Source organism: Catharus ustulatus, chromosome 4, assembly GCF_009819885.2.
Source record: "Catharus ustulatus isolate bCatUst1 chromosome 4, bCatUst1.pri.v2, whole genome shotgun sequence".
NCBI classification, from domain to species: domain Eukaryota; kingdom Metazoa; phylum Chordata; class Aves; order Passeriformes; family Turdidae; genus Catharus; species Catharus ustulatus.
The window spans coordinates 38,590,651-38,610,691 of NC_046224.1; the positions used below are offsets into that span (position 1 = coordinate 38,590,651).

The 20,041-nt window shown below is 37.5% G+C and overlaps 1 protein-coding gene across 8 annotated transcripts in view; it reads left to right on the forward strand.

Moving 5' to 3' along the window:
* The window catches only part of ANKS1B (ankyrin repeat and sterile alpha motif domain containing 1B), a 536,016-nt gene that overhangs the window by 256,077 nt on the left and 259,898 nt on the right, over positions 1 to 20,041 (forward strand). For all 8 annotated transcript variants that reach the window (XM_033058235.2, XM_033058234.2, XM_033058231.2 and 5 more), the window contains exons 11-12: positions 5,175 to 5,311; positions 19,062 to 19,242. In XM_033058235.2, coding sequence (XP_032914126.1) covers positions 5,175 to 5,311; positions 19,062 to 19,242 — 318 coding nt within the window. The remainder of the gene's footprint in view (positions 1 to 5,174; positions 5,312 to 19,061; positions 19,243 to 20,041) is intronic.

The following is a 20,041-nucleotide window of genomic DNA, read 5'->3' on the forward strand; positions in this document are numbered from 1 at the left end:
TGAAGTGGAATACACATTTCTTCCATTTCTATAGCAACTTGTAAATCTGAGAGTATAGTATTTAAGTGACTCCACAAATAGTTGGAATATGGAAATAAAATAGGTGGAGTGTACATTGGATTTTGACTCAGAGCACTGGATGTGAATATGAAATAAACCATCATTTGCTCTTGCTATTAATTTCTTCAGTCACGGACCACCTTTAGAGCACATAAACCAGATTCCTTCTGGATCTGAAGCTCCATTTTAGGTGGGCACCAAAACCATAGGATCCTTCTGGAAACTGGAAGTTGTGAGGAGCATGTATGATGGGAGTGTTTGGTAGAATAAATAATTTGCTAGACAGTGCTAGAAGTTCAAACCCACATGTATTCTAAATGGAGTGTCATGCAGATGAACTACTTTTGATCTACTGATCCATTGCCATTACACTAAGTTGTAGAAATAACTGATGTAATAGCTAATACAGACATAACTGTAAATTTTGATAAGGATGCTACCATGTTACTGCAATGAAAGTAGGAAACTAGATTAACTGTGTGTTCCATTTTAAAGATTTATTTCTGAGGTAAAATCTAATTATAACTATATTTCTGGAATATGGGCTGTGTCTGGCTTTTGATATTTTGCTTGCAGTAAGTGTCTGGTTGGTGTACTTGGTATTGCCTGATAGTTAATATTGCGGCACTGTATACATATAGTGCCTTTGAGTACAGTAGGAGAAAGAAATATCTCTTAGAAAAGTTTCAGTGTGTGGTTTGTCCTCAGAGTACATAGATAGTGGGATGGAAATGTCGATGAAGCATTTGTTGAACTCTGGTGTTACGGTCTATTGTTTTCCAGGAGGGCATTTTTCACTGTGCAATGCTCCTGAAGAAAAAAGACATATGAAACCGACTACTGGTGTCACACAGCACAGGAAAAGGCAAATTTTCCTGTGTATAGCTTTTTTTTTTAATCATCTCAGTTAAACAGTTGACATTTTTATGGTTTTGTCTGACATCTTAGAAGACAGCCCTAGAATAACAGCTTAGTTTGCTCTTACAATATACTAAAAGGCCACATTAATATATTTTCCTTGTTCTATTCTATTTATTTTGCCCTGAAATAAAGAAAATAGAGAATGTCAAGTCCTCAGTAAGCATCTTCAAAAATCAGAATAAGCTCCAATTACGTAGACCTTGTGACAACCTCTCGTGTGATGGAGGAAGGAAGGAATATTGTTAAAGCACACTGCAATTCATTACTTTTTAGCTGCTAGATGATCCCTGGAGCCTGATGTTATCTGAATTACACAGAAACATCTAAATTATTGCAACATGAGCCAGGAACTAGAAGAGAATGACAGTTGTAAACACTTTCCTGTTGGCCCCATGTGTAGCGCCTATCAGAAATTCAGCATGAAAGCTAATCCTTCCTGGGTAAATTTGGTAGTTTCTTAAGTTTTCAAGTTCCATTTGCCATGAAATGTGTTTCTGAAACTTGCAGTGTTGTCATTATAGTTACCTGAGGGGGAAAAAAATTGCTTTAGTTTGTCACCAGGGAAAATCAAAACATGTTTATTATATAATTTAATTCCAAGGAAAATACATTCAAATATACTCTTAATGAAACTATAAGTACTGTATACATAAACAGACAGGTCCTACAAATTGGTTGCAGGAACTAATTTGATGGTGTTGTTCTCTCTCTGATGGAGCAGACCCAGGTAGTAAATCATTATTGGTTGCATAATGGGAACATCCTACTGTGAAAATAAACAGCTGTCCACAATAAAGAAATTGTTTACAAGAAACCATTACATGTCAGACACTTCACCCCTCGAGAAGGAAGGGAAGGCATGAAATACTGAGGAGTTGGATGTTTTTTCTGGGCTGTTTATTTTCTGAAAAATTGTACAGCTTCTTTTTGCAAAGTTTTGTTTTTAGACTTTATAAACATGATCTTTTGTTTGTATTGCTGCCTAATTTTGCTTGGAAAGAAAGACCATAACTACTCTTTTCTGAGATTGCTGCATATTGTGTATGTTGCTGAATTAGTTATGGTTGTATTCACACATTGTAGCTGGAGAATTTTTTCTCAGCGCTGTCTAGCGGGGTATGTAACAGCCCTGTTCCCCCCTCCTGTAGGCCTTCCAATAAATTTTCCTTCCAAGAATGTCGCTCCCAGTCGGTTCAATGCCACTCGTGTGGGACTGTAGGAAGGAGCAAAACCTGGCCTCCAGTGAGCTATTACTCTACAGGGTCAACAAGAACTCTTTCCTATGCAAAGACCAAAACCTTGCTTGTATAACTTGACTCCTCACTTACCCTCTTCTGCATATTTAAACTGAGCTGAGGTGACTATCAACAAGGCTTTGGAATAGAATAAACTGGTGGGCAGACAACTGCATTTGTTACCATCCGCACCAGTCTAACCAATCTACATTTCCTAGGTTGTGTCCTTTGAGTGATCCATCGTTGAGATACTTCTGCATCTGCAAGACTGCCTGATTTCACTTGCAAGGCTTTCATGTGCTAAATAGCTCAAGGGCAGTTGTGCTAAGCACAGCCTTCCCCACACAGGCTCACAGGGAAATAGTGACAGAAAGTCAGGAACTGAAGTATGGAGGAATTTGTGCTCTTTATAGCTTTAGCTCTTTGTCAGAGACAATAATTCTGTTTGTTTCTCATACCACTGAATAAATAAGTACACTAAGTGCACTTAGCTGGATTCATGTGGAGCATTTGTCACTCTAGAATTTAATTTTTACCTTCCAAAATATGGTGTCTTTATTCCCATATTTCTTGACAGTAGAATAGTCCCCTGTTTGGCGTCTCCCTGAACAGAGGGCAGGGATCTCTTGGAGCAACTATCTGACTCCTCTGTAAGGGAGGTTCATTGATTATTTTCTATCTGTCCATACAGTAAAAGAAGATGCTATTTCATAGTCTGGAGCAAAAGAGGATGAGACTTTCAGCTCGCTTAAGGTGTTACTCTTCTTTGTCCTAATTATGAGATTTTCAGAGTATGGCAAGGCTTTAGAGGTTTCTCTTCTTGTCCAATCCCTATCCCTCCTTTGAAGAGCTGAGCTTTCAAATCACAGAATACTCATTTACATGGAGCACATCAACAGTTTTAAAGTAAGACAGCAGGTCAGAATATGAAAGACTTAAAGGATTTCCGAAATGCTATCAAAATTCTTCCATGTCAGTTATGCTATTGTGAGAATTCATTTTCGCTTCCTTTCTAAGGCAGTGTAAAATTTGTTTTGATACATTGTATTTACACACATTTATTACTTCATCAAATAAATTACTTCTGATCCAAGCTTTCTGTGTACACTTCTGATGAATCAGGAAGAGTACATCTGTGTGGTAAGGCTGCACACCTTTGGGACTTGCAATTTTGATGAGATACTTTTAAAAAAAGTTGGACTTACCTGTTTCTGTGAGAGGGAGGGTTCAGTCTGTCAGGTAACATCTGAGGTTATCTACAGGATGTCTCCATTCTGGATGTCTGCTAATCTGCCATCTGAATTTTTGTTCATGCTTTCATTAAGTGCTGTAGCAGTATTGCTGAAACATTCCAATCTGACATTTATTTTAGAAGAATAAATTGTCAATCTGTGTTTGATTAGAAACTTTGATTAGAAACCTCATCCAGTTACACAGTGTTTCTGCAGGAAGAATTGTGCAGATTTCCTAGAATCACTCATGCTGTGAAAGTATCTGTAAGTTGGAAAGGCCATCAGGTTTACATTTCTGAAACTATTTCCCTTTATCCTATATTATCTCTATTAATGTGACTGGGTATTTCCTTCCTTTCAATATCTCTGTTACCCTTCCAAGAATGCTTTCAGCTTAGTAGGACTGAGAGAGAGAAACTTCTGTCATGGCTTTCACAGAGGCATTTGTGACTTGTGCAGAGGGAGGAGCTCATGTGTGTACCTGTTGAAGTTGGTCAGGCAAAAATTCTCCAGCTTAAGACAGCTGCTTTTGCTTATTGATGTTTGGGTTTTTCTGGAGTGGATTTGTCCACAGAGTGGAAGCACATATTGGACAACCACCATAACCACAAATAAACTTGTTTTCTTCTGTGAACTCTGCCAGGCTGTCAGCTGAGGCCCGCAGACATGAGATTTGCAGGTGTAACAGCACATGTAGGAGCATGGAGAACATCTTTGCAACTCACAAAGGTGCTCAGTAAATTCACAGACACTGTAATAAGCACAATAATCATGCACAGGCAATAAGACTTTCCCCAGAATCTGAACTAAAGCATTTCTTTACCGATACAATTCTAAAGGTCTGAAGTAATGTGGAGTTTTTTGCCTTTTGCCAAGTCGTTCCAGTGACTGGGTACTCTCACAGCTGTGAAGCTATTTCATAGTGCTCTCTATCCTCTGATCTGATTTTCACTAACATTACATTGATCAAACAGAATTTAGAGCATTTAGAGAAGGTAAGAATGGTATTTTAAGTCCTTTCAATGGTCCTTCACCAGTGCCATAAAATTTTAACAGCAATACAGGTCCAAAGAGCGGTTTCTCATGCCGTTTCCCACACACATGCAGGTGTGCAGGTGTTTTTAAGCCAGCTGTAGGTTATCTAGCTGAGGTACTGCTGGAAAGGAAGCTACTGCAGTGCAGAACTCTATAGAGGATGCAAAATTTACCTGAGAAACTGAGCATATATTTATGTAGTTAGTCCTAGCTATTCAGTTATGCTGATCATAATGTTATAGAAAGTTGTCAATTATGGCTGTTAGCATATTCTAAGTTAGTATGTGTTTATATAACATGTAGAACATAGTCATATGTGTTAGGATTTTCCAGGATGAGCTAGAAGTTGCATTATAAATCTCCCTTTCAAGTTACCCCTGTTATAGATATAATATTTGGATTCACAGTCAGTAATTCAAGGTAATGAAATTAAAACATTCGTGGTTGGTTTCCATCTCATTTTGTTTAGGTACTGAGAGAATGCTGTATTTTGTCTTAACACAGAATGAATGTATGGGCTGAAAAAATAAGTGTAGATATGAAATATATTCCTTAACATATATATTTAAATTATATTAAGTTTTGTAAGTTTAAATAGTATTCTGAGTAACCTTCTGTTTTCAAAGCTCTCTTTTATTTTAAAAGATGCGAAGTATTTGTAATTTCACGTGGATGTTATTTTTGTTCCCAGATAATGCACCTCAGGTAGCAATTACCGCACCAGGATCTGGTAACCATAGAAACAGCTCTACAGGCCCAACACCTGACTGCTCTCCTCCATCACCAGACACTGCACTTAAAAACATAGTGAAAGTCATACGTCCTCAGGTAGGTACTCACCATAAGCATCCTCTTATTTGTTGTGTTTCTCCTTTTAATGGCAGGCTGTGATGCACGTATTCTAAGAGGATGTTATGGCTTTATGTGTTTGAGTAGGTCAAAGACATAAACAGAACACAAAATACTTTGTCTTCTTAAAAATCAATCTTAAAAGCAGAAGAGGATAAAATATTTTATGAATGAGCCCAGAGAAGTATCTATACATATTTCTTATAACGCTAATAATGAATGAGGTCCTTATGCAGTATTTTGTATTTTTGCATACTGTTACTTTTCTTTCAAGGTTATGTTCTGATTTTATCAGTATTATTTCCATATTATTTTTCAGGTTTACTTTCTTCTTTCTGCATCTCCATTTGCTTGAAGTTATAATGTCTCATACCTTTTTTATTTTGCTTTCCCATATAGTATTGCTTATGACCTTCCATCCTTCCTAACTATCCCTATTTCTAATACTGTTTGGGAAAAAAGATGCATAATATGTGTAAAACTTGAGTGCTCCATATAATTCTTTAGGGAGTGCATCTCTTTGAAACCAAAACTTTCAAGTAAATCCATGTTAGAAATTGAATGAGTAATATAGAGTTAATCAGCATAGAGGAGTTTATTTTAGAATTGTGGGATCATGGGATAAGTCAGAAGAAACCCTGAGATGATTATTTCCTTGTTTAAAAAGCCATGACATTAGGTGTACCAAAGCTAGCTGAATTGAGTAATTGTGAAACTTTTAGTGTGAACCAAAAGAACTTCATCTCCTACTAATTTTGGGTTCAAGTGCAACCATCTGTTCTTTATTGCTGAGCTGATCTCTGCAGCTGAGCCACTCTGATGCTGTTGGATGCAGGCTTTGTACCATCAGTATGTCACTGGCATTTATTTTACTTAAGGAGTAAGCTGATGGACAGATGAGATTTTTCTAGTTGTATAGGTCAGGTTGTTTTGGTATCACACCAGTGACTGTGTCACAGTGTTGAATGTGAATCTTGCTTTCAGTACTCATTGGAGTACACAGTTCAGAAGGTCTTGAAGAATTAAAGGTAATTAATATGTGCACTTGCCCTTTCTGTCTGGCTTCCTATGGCTAACACTGTCACTGCACAATAATTCGATTGACAGGCTGGTGCAGACCATTCCCTTCTGACACCACCATAGTTCAGCTTCCACATACTGGTTTAAATCCAGACTGCAGAGGATCTAAAATTGCAGTTTCTTCTATTTTTTCTTTTTATAGTTGTTTCTCATTTTGCTTGTTTCTGTAGTGTCTCTGTCCCTCCCACCCTGCATCAGTCTATAGTACTGAAATACCTCCTTCCCTCCAAACTACTTTTTTATAGTAGGCGTCAAACAAACAGAAAGGTAATGAAATATAGTTGAAACAAGCTGTTGTGTGATAGTTTATTGAAAATAGCATTTTAAAAGCTGTTTCCATCATGATATTGCCAACAGATGGACCCAGAACACTTCATGGTGATGTTCTCCTGCTAGTTAACTCTGAATGGATTCAGCAGATTCTGGGGAGCTATTTTCAAATTTAAATTATTCCATTTACTGACTCACAGTGTTCCCATCGTTCTGCAGAACAAAAGCTAGCTCTATGATATATGTGGTCAGAACTTTACCACATTTCCTAAAATGTCTCTCACGTGGCCCTGCACATGGCATGCTCCCTGTACAGAAAACAACAGCAGACAGGCATAATATATGTTGTAAATCTGTGAGCTAATACACAACATGTTGGATATGCTGTAGCATTCAGATCCCATTATGCTTCTTTCTACATGTGTTTTATGCTCATCCCTCAGTATCCTTTTTTTCCTTTGTTTTTGTTTTTTATCTAATCACCTTCCCCTAAGACCTCAGCTCAAGAATTTAGACAAAGAAGTTGTAGATATTTGCAATGTGCTGTTTGCTAGCCATTAGTGTTCATTCTACTTGCATATTTAATTCCTTTATTCCATTCAATTACACGGCAAGCTCTTTGAAGGGTAGCACAATGGGATTCTATTCCTGACTGACCTCTCACCATTCAAGTAAAACTAATGAATACTGTTACACAATGTATGCAAAATAATTAATTTTCTGTTGGCTGCCAGGGCCTCTTTGCATTTTTCTAGCAAAATTAATTGATTTCTAAGAGTTCTAAACCAGAGATCATATAGATTTCCAAAACAACTGTCACTTCCTCCCTTTTTTCACATCTTGTACGTCCAGCACGGGAAAGTGCGAGTAAAGGCGGAAAGGGGAGCTCAGCAGCCAACTTTGCATGAGGCAGGCTTTGGCAGCTTGGTTGGAATGGCCAGGGAAGTCTGGTCTTTCAACACATATATTTATTTTAATTCATAGCCTTACTTATCTTTCATATAGGGTTGTACATATAGTGGTTTACCAGCAGTGAGGAGAAACATTGAGTTTCTATGCAACCAGGATGAGAGGACACAGTTCTAAGGTGCATCAGGGGAAGTTTAGGCTAGACATAAGGGTGAATTTCTTCACAGAAAGGGTAATTACACACTGACATGGATCACACCCGGTAGAATGATCATCCCTGGAGGTGTTTGAGTATTGAGTTCAGTGCCACAATACCACCCACCACTACTACCTTCAGTCCTCAGTCTGGCATACTTAACAGTATCTCAGGGATCTGTGTGCTCTTTTTATCTATGCACCTTAGCTATGGCTTGTACCTGTGATCTAGTATTTTGCAAATAAATTTCTTTTTTTCAAATTTACCCATGGTCAGTCTCTTAAAAAAAAGGCTTTTTGAAAAGTTGCATATATGCAGAAAAGAAGTAAACAGAATTTAGGAATTCTTTCCAGAATTTAGGTCTGGAATTGCTTGATAATTTTTTTTTTTTTTTTTTTATTGTCCAGATGAGATGTTCTAAGCTTTTAACTCTCTTAACTAATTGCTAGTTAATGGAGACTTTGAGAAAGTAATACACTTTCAAATTAAGGACATATGCCACTGTGTATACTTACAGCGCATGGGATCCAAAATAAGATGGGGGAGGAGAACAAGCAGATAAGTCTCCTTCAAGTTTTAACTTAGTTACATTAGTACAAAGAGTAAAATACAACTTACCTTACTAGACTGTAATTTTAGAAGGTGATAGTATTGTTTTATCATAGTTCCTGTAGCTCTCAGTCTGGAAGATGCCTGAAGAAAATTAAAATGCTTGTGATGCTGCATGTATTTTTTGTATTGGCTACTCAATTTAGTAAGCTTCTCCTTATTTATTTGTTTGGCTCCATTTGAAAAAATAAACTGTATCTGTAGAGGGAGAAAGGGCACCTTTTTTCCTATGAGACTCTTTCTTTTGCCAGTGTTATTTACTTGTGGGTCTTGGACCAATTCTCATAAAACTGAACTCTGACTTTTCACCTTTAAATTTACTTATTAAATGTAGTACAACATTTGCATGTTGTTTTCTTGTCTTTTTAAGATATGTTTCAAATGGCTTACTGTAGGTACAGCTTTTGATGTCAAAATGTGGATTATTTAAAAGTGACTTTGATTTAATCTATCATGAATTAGTATTTTCCCTATTTTATGTGAATAACCCAATTTCCTAAAAGTGTTGTTTCAATGCTATTATGAGGGTTTCTGGTAGGAGGACAAAGGAACAAAGAATTTCGGTGTTTCTGACATGATGAAATTTCATAATCTTGTTCTTTCTGGTTTCATTGCTAAGATCTGTAATAATCTATTCATTATATCTTTTTTTTTTCTTATCAATATGGATGTGCTGTCTTTACAGGAATCTTATTTTTCCCCCCATTTATCTTTTTTAACCTCTATAAACAAAGTTGCAGTTCAATCTATGGCTCCTCATTCATCTGGCTAAGACAACTATGAATATAATAGTAGCTAATAGTTTAAACATTAGCAGGCAAAAGAAATTGTGTCCTTTTTCTGCAAGTTCTAACAAAATCCTGCAGGACATTGTAGGCTCTGATAGACCTATCCCACTTGTTTGGGCTACAGGGTGTACAACTGATTTTGCATGCACAAATCTGTGTATGTGTGGTTCATCAAGGCATAGGGAAAGACAGGGACCAGGACAATTCCACTCCCTGTGTCAGCCTGGACATGAATGGACAGAATATCTGTAGAAAATGTGTGCTCCAGAACCTCCCTAGCTGACTTAAAAAGTGACAATAATTTACATTTAATGAAATTATTGATCATTCTTTTTGCAGATAGGTGCAAGAATTACTTTGAACACCTACAAACAATCAAACAGAAATTGTCTTAGAGCAAGCTCTGGAAAATCACAGTACCAGAAAACAAATTTTCAGAACTAATGGTTCCATAAGCAGGATTTTCAAGTGGATGAGCGTCACTATTTCCCCATGTTGAAATAATGAAACTGTTTCTGCCTGGTTCCTCCCCTATGCTAGCACCGTGCTGTGGTTTCCTTAGCTGCTCAAAAATGAAATGCATGCCTTGTCACAGTTGGCTTGAGTTGACACATCCCTGTCTCTGCCAGCTTAGTGAAATCATTGCTGGAGGTTGTCACTCCAGTGCACAACACCATGAACTTGCACCCCACACACACACAAAATCTGTTTTGTTACATTTTACCACAAAAAGGAGGGCTGAAGAACACTGTTATGCAATAAATTTCCTCCACTCTCTGAATGAGATAACAGAGCAGCAGAGGTGCAAGGACCTTCTTTCTTCTATGAACTGCTTTCTGTGCTTATCTCCACTTACAACATGCTCAACTAGGCGGGGAATAACCAGGAAAATCACTGTGAAGAAAGACTCTGCAGGCACATAGTGCTTCATGCTCAGGTGCTGGACTTTGCACTGTGTCTGTGCTTAGCACAAGAGGCAGATACGACTTAGAAAACAAACTTAAACACTTTACTGAGTGTTATGATTTTGTGGGGGATCATATCCAAGGTAAAAGCCACTCCTGTGTACATGCTTTTATGAAGTTCTGGAAGGTGCTGAACGCTCCTCAAACACTCCAAAATAAAATGCACAGTGTACAGATGGGTAGTTTTAGTGCTCATCCTTTGAGTGCCTGGTCTGGAGATTTTCCCTAGATGTCATAGTGATTCCAAGGTTGTGTGTTTCTGTTAGGGCCGCAAGCACATTAAGGTAGTTGTCAGCAGTCAGTGACCTTGATTCTAGGTTTGTAAATATATTTCAGATTATTCTCCCTGTGACAGTGAATGTCTATACAAATCTACTGCACACAGTTTGATATTTTCTCATTCTAATGATGTTGAATAAAAAATAAAGCCCCTAAATAGCCCTTTCAAAAAAAAAAAAAAGGGGAGCAAAGCAGAGTAAGAGATATACTGTCAATGCCATTAATATGTGGTCAGCAATTCATCTATGTATGGCTGAAAATAGGACAAACATTATGAAATAATTTTATTCTGGAATACTGAGTACCAAACACAAAAAAGATTGTGGTTGGAATTGTCTCACAGGACTGATTCCTACACACACCTTTCCCCCAGCACACATCTGCTACACCCACCTACTTTACCACTTCTGTGGGTTTATTTATGGGCATTTATGATCAGAAGATGTGTAACAGCTCCAGAGGAGAATATTTAAAAAAAAAAATAATCCCTGGAGCATAATATGACTCTGTGACTACTTAATAGCAGCATTAAACAAAATATTATTGAAGAGATGCATTGTAAGAGATCTCCTTTGACAAGTAACTATAAAACATAATTCTATTTATATATTTTAATTAGATCTAATAGGAAAACATAAACACATCTACTCAGTATATGGTACTAATGAAAACAGCAAACTGTGTGTGTTAGTGCATTTAATTACAGTTCAACAGGATAATAAAACACAAGTATAAATTAAAGCAGAATAACATTCTATTTGAAGAGTGTTAAGTTTTTATAATATCACTTGTGCATGCATATGTTTTTCTTGGTTGAAGCTGGTTACTTACCTAGAGAGATTCTCTAGGTTGTGATTCCTGATTCAATATAAGCACAAATCATGCAGAAATATTGAACATTTTTCCTATATGAACTTGTGACAGGTGAAATACTGTTTTTAAAGGTAGTTCAGATACTGAAAGGTACCGCTATGTAGTAAAATGAGCTTTAGCTCTGCAGAGTTCTCTTCTACACTGTTGAATTATGAACACAGTCCCAGGTATAATTTTGGTAGTGTATAATTTTTTTTCTCCAAACATATCCACTGTCAGGCCTGATTATCTGGTAGATAATTCTGCCTTGGAGACCTTTCTCTGACTCCTAATGAAGTTTAATTGTAGGGGTGTGAACAAATCCATGCCAGTTGCTCTGCCCTAGTACACAAAATGCTTGGAAACAGTAACACACTCAGAATTTGGAAGATTAAAGCCTTACCTATTGAGCCTTGATGGGTTTCTTACATTATATTCTTAGCATTCTCATTTGTTTCTCTAGTATGGGGAGGGTTTGAGCACCTTAGTTACTCAGTAACCCTTTATCATCCTCTGATAATGCATACTTTCTCATGTGCATGTTGTCTGTAGCATGCAGCTTAGAAAAAAGAGCCATCACTTTGACCCTTCAAAATTTATGATGTAAAAATGTCGTGATATCAGTCATTTTCATAATCTGCACGTGAAAAGGGGGATGTTACTAGCAGCTGGAAGCTGAGCTTTTTTGAAGATACTGGTCTTACATCCATTTTCCAACTGTTTCAGTAAAAATAACACTATTTTCATCTTTGAAATATGGGAAATGTTTATAGCTGAAGAATGAGACATTCCTCTTATTTATGAAATTTATCTCTTGCTATTTGGATCTCGTTTCAAACAATGTTTTCCCAGGATAGGTATGATTATGTATCTTCAAATCTGATCATGTCTATCAAGGAGGGAAACCGCTCCAAAAGTGTTGCAGTTTTGGCATTCAGGACTGCTGCTCCTCAGAATCCACAGCTGCAATATGGTTACAACTAAAATAAAAGTAGAAGGCAAGGAAAATAGAAAGTGGGAGGATATCAACTTTTCCCCTTATTTATTTCCTGTGTGATTTGTCATCTGAGATAAGATCACGGGTAGAAGGAGCAGCAACCCTCTGACCTTTAATTACATACTCCAGTGCAGGGCTACTAAGGCAGATATGGCATAATGTGCACAGAGGAGAACAGTGTCTGTATGGACAGAGTCACACAACACAGCTTCCTGACCACAGGCTGTACAAAAGAGCTGAGTCCTTGTCATTCCTGAGCATGTCACTGACAGGGGCATGATCCAAGGGTGCTGAGGGACCATGAGATTACTCTAAAGTAGTATGCACTTGCTGCTCATGCAGGGTGCAAGCGGTGTCCTTCTCTAAATTAATAATCAATCAAACTGAAATTGCTAGGGCTTTGATGCTATGATGTCATTAAAAATTAATTTAGTTTTAGAATGCATTATACTTTTAGTATTGTAAAGGATCTACAGTTAAAAACGGCAACCCTGTTGTGGCTGCTTGGGTTATATTAGTTGTCAGCTTCTTGTATTTTCTGCTTTCTGCTCTTAAACTTAATTAAAATGTTGACAGGTAAAATCAAGAATGTCAAGATGGGTGCTGAAGCTGCTTATATTTTATTTTTAATTGTTGTCATAAGATAAAGTTTTGGAAAATGAAAAAGGAGAAAATTATATTACCATATTAAAAAGAAAATGTGTATTCAGCTTGTTCAACATGGTATTTTGAGGCTTGACAGAATAATTGATTCAGTAGTCTAGTAATAATTCAGTGTAGTCCTGCACTTCTAGGTGACATAGATAAATCAAGCACAGATGCATTGTAATCTCCAGTTTTTGCAATTTCAAGGCTACTTGATCACTTAGCTCAGATCCTATAAATCAAATAATTCTTGACAGCAGCATTGACTGATGAGAATGTATCAGAACTGATGATTTCTGCAAATCAGACTGGAGAAGAGAAAGCAAGGAAGCTTGTTCTGTCAGAGGCTGTATTTTACTGAGAAAATTTTGAATGTATTGGGATTTTATATAAGTGTACATGCGCAAAAGAGACAAGGATAGAAACAGAGATAGTATGCTGGAATGTCGAGGCAAAAGACAGAAACCATAAAAATGATGTGAAAGTTGTGTTTGAAAGGGAGGACAGAGGTTAAAATTGAATGAATTCAAGGACAATGAGAGGGATGTAGTGACTGTAAAGTCAGTGTGAGATGGGATCATGAAGGAGTTTGTTTGAGAGACCTTGATGACAAAACACAGAGAAAGCAGAAGAGCAAATTTTGGAACACCAAATAGAACTGGAATCAACTGGATACTGTTCAGGTCTTTTTCAAATAATGTAAGTAGCTTTGGAAGGAATGCAGCAATAGATAGGGCAAAACAAAAGAAAAGAGGTGACCAGAAGTTGTGGATGCCCAATCCCTGGAAGTGTTCAAGGTCAGACTGGGTGGGGCTCTGAGCAACTGGCCTAGTTGAAGATGTCCCAACTTATTGCAGGGGGTTTGGATCTAATGGCCTTTAAAGGTCCCTTTCAACATAAACCATTCTATGATTCTATGAAAGGGAAAATGAGTGTATAAAAATGGAACGAGATTTTAGAAGGAAGGAAGCTGAAGAAAGGAAAATTTCTGAAGTAGAAGTGAGTTGATCAGAGAATTGAAAGAATGGAATTATCTGGGCAAGTATCAAAATGAAGGATCTAAGTGGTCACATAAGTACACTCACATGGTGTTATATATATGTGAGATGAGCCTAGGGAAAGGGACTGCAACCTCTTGCTTTCATTGTTAAGTCTGTATTTTATGTGCTGACTAGAATTTGATAATATAGATACAGTTCTCTCTTCTATCATGCATTTTCTGCACATTACATTGCAACTGAAACCAGTTTCTGCATTATATAGAGCAGCTGAAATTTGGCAGGTTTTGCCAAATGCAGTATTTCCTTGAACTCATTGGTTCTCAGTGTTTTGACAAACCATGCATCTGTGGGAAAACCACACATTGGGAAAGCTCTATACCCTTGTTCAGCATCTGTAAAATTGGGTAATTAGCTCTTCCATAGCACAGAGTGTTGTGAGAATTCATTTTTTTAAGACTATAATAGTGCTATGTACACAAATCCCTAAGGTAAAAGAAGATGAAGTTAGAAGCTTGTATTGCAGAGTATACTTCAAAAGTTCAAGAAATATTTTGGTGTTAAATTGAGAAAGGAGCTTTGCCCTACTGCCTCTACTAAATGTTGTAAGAAATATTTGTGTGATCCTTTGACTGCTCATGGTGTTACATGCCAGTCATGGTAGCATTACAGAATTTGCATGAAAATTCCATTAATAGAGGCATTAAGTCTTTATTTCTCTTTTTAATAGAAAAGCAATTCAATATGTGTATTGATGCTTGTTTTCTGCAGTTTCAAAGGGGTATCTTTTATTGATATATGTTCACTACAGACCAAACATGAAAATATTTTTACTAGACCTGGTTTTAAAGTTATTTAAATCTTATTATTGCAATATCTTTAAAGATTTGTACTGATATATTTTTGCTTATGCATTGAAAAGATTTTTTCATTAGCCTGATTTGATATGATATTTTAGGAAAGTGTAGGGTTTTCTAGGTTGGTATTATGACAATTGAAATAATATTTGTGAAGAAATGCCTTAAAAGTAAATATCAGTCATTAAAGAGATTTACACATAACAAGTAGATGAAACACATGAATGTAATGAATATAAATCTACTTAAGGAAAATCTGCATGCTATGTAGTATGTTTATTGGGGTGAAGTGAAGCCGTAGTATGCCAAAATTTCACACGGATTATCTAAGCATGTCCAGACCTTTGGAATAGTACAAGGAATAAACAGGACAAACCTGTCTTTGAAGAATGAAAGAAGCATTATCTCTTTGGGACAGAGTTTTGTGTTTGTTTTTCACAAATATGAAATCTTGAGCCCTGACTAAGTTATGGCCTTCAATAAATATAATAAATAATCTGAGAATTTTTCAGAAACTATCTCAAGAGTTCTTGGTAAATGTAGTCAAACAGTGGCTTTGACAGGTACAATCAGTAAACCAAGGTTACTGCCACTAAGACTGGGATTTGACTTCAGATTCTAAGAAAAGATTTTTAGAGTGTGTCTAGATGTGACCTGGATGTGAGATTAAGTCTGGGACTGAAACACCTCTGCTTTCCTTTCTGTCTGATTGAGAGACCTAATCTCCCATCGTGCTTAGGACAGATGCAGGATGCAATTCAGTTACAGTAATTTCACGACCATAAGGCGCACCAGACTATAAGGCGCACCCCCCGGGAGTCGGCAAATTTCGCAACTTTGTAGATCATATAAGGCGCACCGGACTATAAGGCGCACTTTTTTTTTGCAGCGAGGCTCCACCCCCAGCTCCCCCTGCGTGGTCGCTGGCCAAGACCCTGCCTCAACCCGGCAGCCATGGGCCCCCCCACCTGGACTCGAGAAAGGTGGTGCCGCGGGCCCCTGGGCCTGCCTTCACCCGGCAACCATGGGCCCCTGGGCCCACCCGGACCCAACAGGGGTGGCGCCGCGGGCCCCTGGGCCCACCTCAACCCAGCAACCATGGGCCCCCAGGCCCGCCTGAACCCGGGAGGGGTGGTGCCGTGGGCCCCCTGGCCCGCCTCCACCCGGCTACCGCAGCACTGCCAGCTCCCCCCCCGGCTCACGGCTCACACTTCCGGGTGGCAAATGTCACAACTTTGTCCATCATATAAGGCGCACCGGACTATAAGGCGCACTTCTGGGTTCGGGGGAAAATTTTAGTCAAAAGGATGTGCCTTATAGTCGTGAAATTACTGTACCTAAAAGTAGGAATCTAATGTCATTTGAGGTGCTATAGAGGTGTCCTTGGAATGCACGTGGAGACTGTCAAGTACTGTGCAGGGCATATACAGGGGAGACCTGCACTCTTCTGAATGGCAGCTGGAGGCCAGGTGGGATGCCCTAAGGATTCTGCAGAGATGGCAGATACCTGCATTAAGGCAAGGTAATCAATAGCAAGGGGACTGGGGTGAGGTGAATTGTTCTCTGAACTCTTGACGGTATTGACTAGGTCTTGATTTTATTGACTAGATCTCAACTGATGCTCTGGGAACTTAAATGACCAGGGTGGATGTAAATAGCTATGCTGGAAATTTAGATGGTGAAATCAGGAATGGAATTTAATCCCATCTGTAGAAAAAAGATTGATTAATTTCTACTGGGATTTTTTGTTCTTTTTTTGTGCAAATGGTGCTTTAGAGAGATAAAGGCAGAGAGATACCCTCAGCACAAACTGGTTTACTGAGTTTCTCATAGCATATATTAATGAACAACTAGTGTACTTTAACAGCATAGCATTTTACAGGACACAGCAAAAGTGCAAAAAAATTCCTCTACTTTCTCTAGTTACAGAGACTTAGGTGCTAGATTCCTGACTAATTATGTAGAAGAAATTATTGGCATATGTTGGCAGATGGACCTTGTTAACTCCAAATAGTATAGCAGCAGTGTAATGCTGCGGAGTACTAGATGCTGAGAGAGGTTCTCTGCAGAAGCCTTTGATTGGAAAGACATATAAAACTGTGATATGTTTCTCTGAGTCAGTACTAAGAATGCCCAAGTCCAAAATAAGATGGAGGAAGGCCAAATGGTGTATCAGATTCTGCCATTCTGCCTCCAAGAAAGGGGCACACAGACAAAACAGTGGCCGGAGGCCTGACTAGACAAAGGTCAGGGCAGCTGCCATTGAGCTGCTTTGGGGGACAAAGCTGGACCATTCCAGCTGCCCATTCAGGCAGGAATTGTCTCAGCTTAAAAATAAACAGAGATACCACACCTTACGTTAAGAGGAGTGTCCCCTTTTCAGCTCAAGACTTCAAGTCCTGCAAATCTGCAAACCATTGCTTGGGAAAGGGCCAGAAATCTACTTCTAAATCACCAGAGATATTTTTCAGTTTTAGAAATAATTAGGTCATTCATGAATCTGTTGTCTATCAGAAGTGTGCCATTTAGGTTTCATTAATACAGATGAATGTTTTTTGGTCTGATCTGAGAGTTATTTTGGCTCAGATCCCAAACAATGACTTCCAACCACACTGTCTGATGTTGGAGTCTGTCCCCGTTCATTGAACTCTCCCGTGAAATTGCTAGACCTAGGAGTCAGGCTTTCAAAGCAGAAACTGGTTTTAATTTTATTTAAGGAAGTAAGTCAACTCAATCTACCATAGATGAGATCCAGATGATTGCCCAAATTTCCCTTTCTTCTCAGTTTTAACATGACACAGTTAATTTACATGGTACCTAACACAACTTTAAGAAATAATCAACATTATACAGACCTAATTCTATTGAATTTTTCTGTCTGACATTCCAATAGAAAGGGTGATTTTTTTAGTGGAAACAGCCTGGTTTAATATTTATAACACAAGCATAGCAGTGATTTGTAACTTAAAAATTACATAGACCAAAGACGAATTTGAAAACTACTCCACTGGGATAGATTGTATTTTAACAGGTAGTACTAAGTAAGGGATGGTGAATACTTTTGTGGTCCAAGGAAGATCTTATTGCTCCCAAAGGTAATAATTAAATCTTGACACTAATAAGGAACAAATTCTTGACCCTTACAAATATTCTGAGATGTTAAGCCTGACATGCTAGAACAAAAGATGAAGCATCTTTTACTCTTTTTTTTCTATGGTTGTCCAGGTTTGGTTTTCCAAGGTAGAATTTCCTGAGATGTTCTTCTCTATTGTGAAATAAATATGCAGACAGCTATAAATGTGGATGCAGGGCCTCCTCTGTTTTGGAGACATTTAATGTTTAAGGTCTTTGATCTTGGCGCAGCAAGAAGTACTGTGGGTTTAGGGTATTTTGGGTATAGAATCAAATGGGTGCTGCAACAAACTATTTAGCATGGCATTGCAAACCAGCAGTGGCTTGTGGCTTAAAAGCTGTGATATTGAGCACTAAGGTTATACCTGTACTAGTAAGCAGTGCAGTGCAATGGGAACAAGTCCATGTAGTGAAAATGTTGTTGCTGACCTGATAAACATAGTATATAGATTTAATTTCTTCACCTGATGGTGTAGATCCACCCAAAAGAAATTAGTTTTTAGTGCTCTAAAACTGTTCTGCAATCCAAGACACAACGATTGAGTGGGGTCTGCTTAGAGGTTTGCTTCGAAAGTAAATGTTTGAAACAAAGTAGTACCAAGGTTTTTAACTGTTCCATGAAAACTCATGCAGACAGTTTGATTTTCTTATATTTTTTTCAAGCTGACACTTTTCCCTTAAGCTTCCAGACATTTCAGTCATTGCATATTTGAGGCATATTCATAAATGGAATAAAGAGCAGAGGGTGGCTTTCGAGTGATGGGCACTTGGTATTATTTAGTAAACTTCATTATACAAGCATCAGCGCTCTAATTGTTTTGCAAGATGTACCCAGCAATGCAGCTGGTGAAGAGCTCCCTTTCTTATCAAAAGATGATTGAAATTATTATATGAAAGGCTGTAAAGGCCTATTTTATGATGAATTAAATTGATTAGAATGAAGACATGCATTTTTTCTAATAAAGATTAATCCAGATTTTAGAAGGAAATTATCTCTACACACCACAGCTTGTCATATGAAATGATTTTTACTACTATAACCTTTGAGCCAAATAAAAACAGTAAAAACAGAGAAAGATTTATTAAATGTCAAGTGATGTAAACTATAAAAAAGTCTGTATTTTTCATGCCAAACTTCTATTTTTCTTGTAGCCAAAGCAACGTACATCCATAGTATCTTCTCTGGAATTCCACCGAATGAATCACAGCCACAATTATTTTGAAATCAACCCATCCATTGGCTGTGCAAGTTTTATTTCTACTCCTACAATCAGTCCAGCTAATTATTCCTTTGGATCTCTGGAATACAGTCTTGAAGAGAAAGAGCTTTCAGGTATAGAAAAAAAAGCTTATTTTTGTCTTTTAAAAGCTTTATAAAACTTTAGGTCTTTGGGTTAAAGTTGGATTTGCTGTTGTCTTTGGTAGTAAGATACATTTATCATACATAAACAGAATTATTCCTGACTGTTTTTTTCTTACTTTTCTACAAAGAGTTATGACATTTTATGACCAGTATTATGAGACATACTTTTCCCCTAAATATTGTGTTTTGAATAAAAAACTTTTTATTTCCAGGCTTACCTGGAATTTAGGTATTGTAGCTTTTGAAATTATGATGATGTGTACATCTACTTTCATCACTGTGTGGTCAGTATACTCCAATAAGAACTTTAAGTTGAAAAAATGTAATTAGAAAGCATTATGTAACCACCAGTAAAGATGTGGAAGGGAAGAAACCTGTGATTGTTTCTGCAGTAGTAATGGGATTCATTGAAGTAAAACTTCAATGCATTTGCTCTGATGATAAGAGTTGAATAGAGTGATAGTGTAGTTGTAACAGGGAAGGTTTTATCTTTAAATAGAGATTTATGTAATGAAAAGGCTTTAAAAAGGATTAAAGTATTTCCTTTTTCACAGATCAAAACTTCAAAAATGGGAAATTGTCAGTAAACCAAGAATTTACCTTTGTCCGTTCAAATTCCATATAAAAGTTGCTTTATTTAGGCTGAATTTGTGGCAGAAGGATACAGTATTTGGAAAAGCTAATGTATTGAAACAAATATCTTTGATAGCTAGTTTATGGGATATGTAGATCAAGTTTAAAAGGGTATTGTATTTTAAATATAAATAGG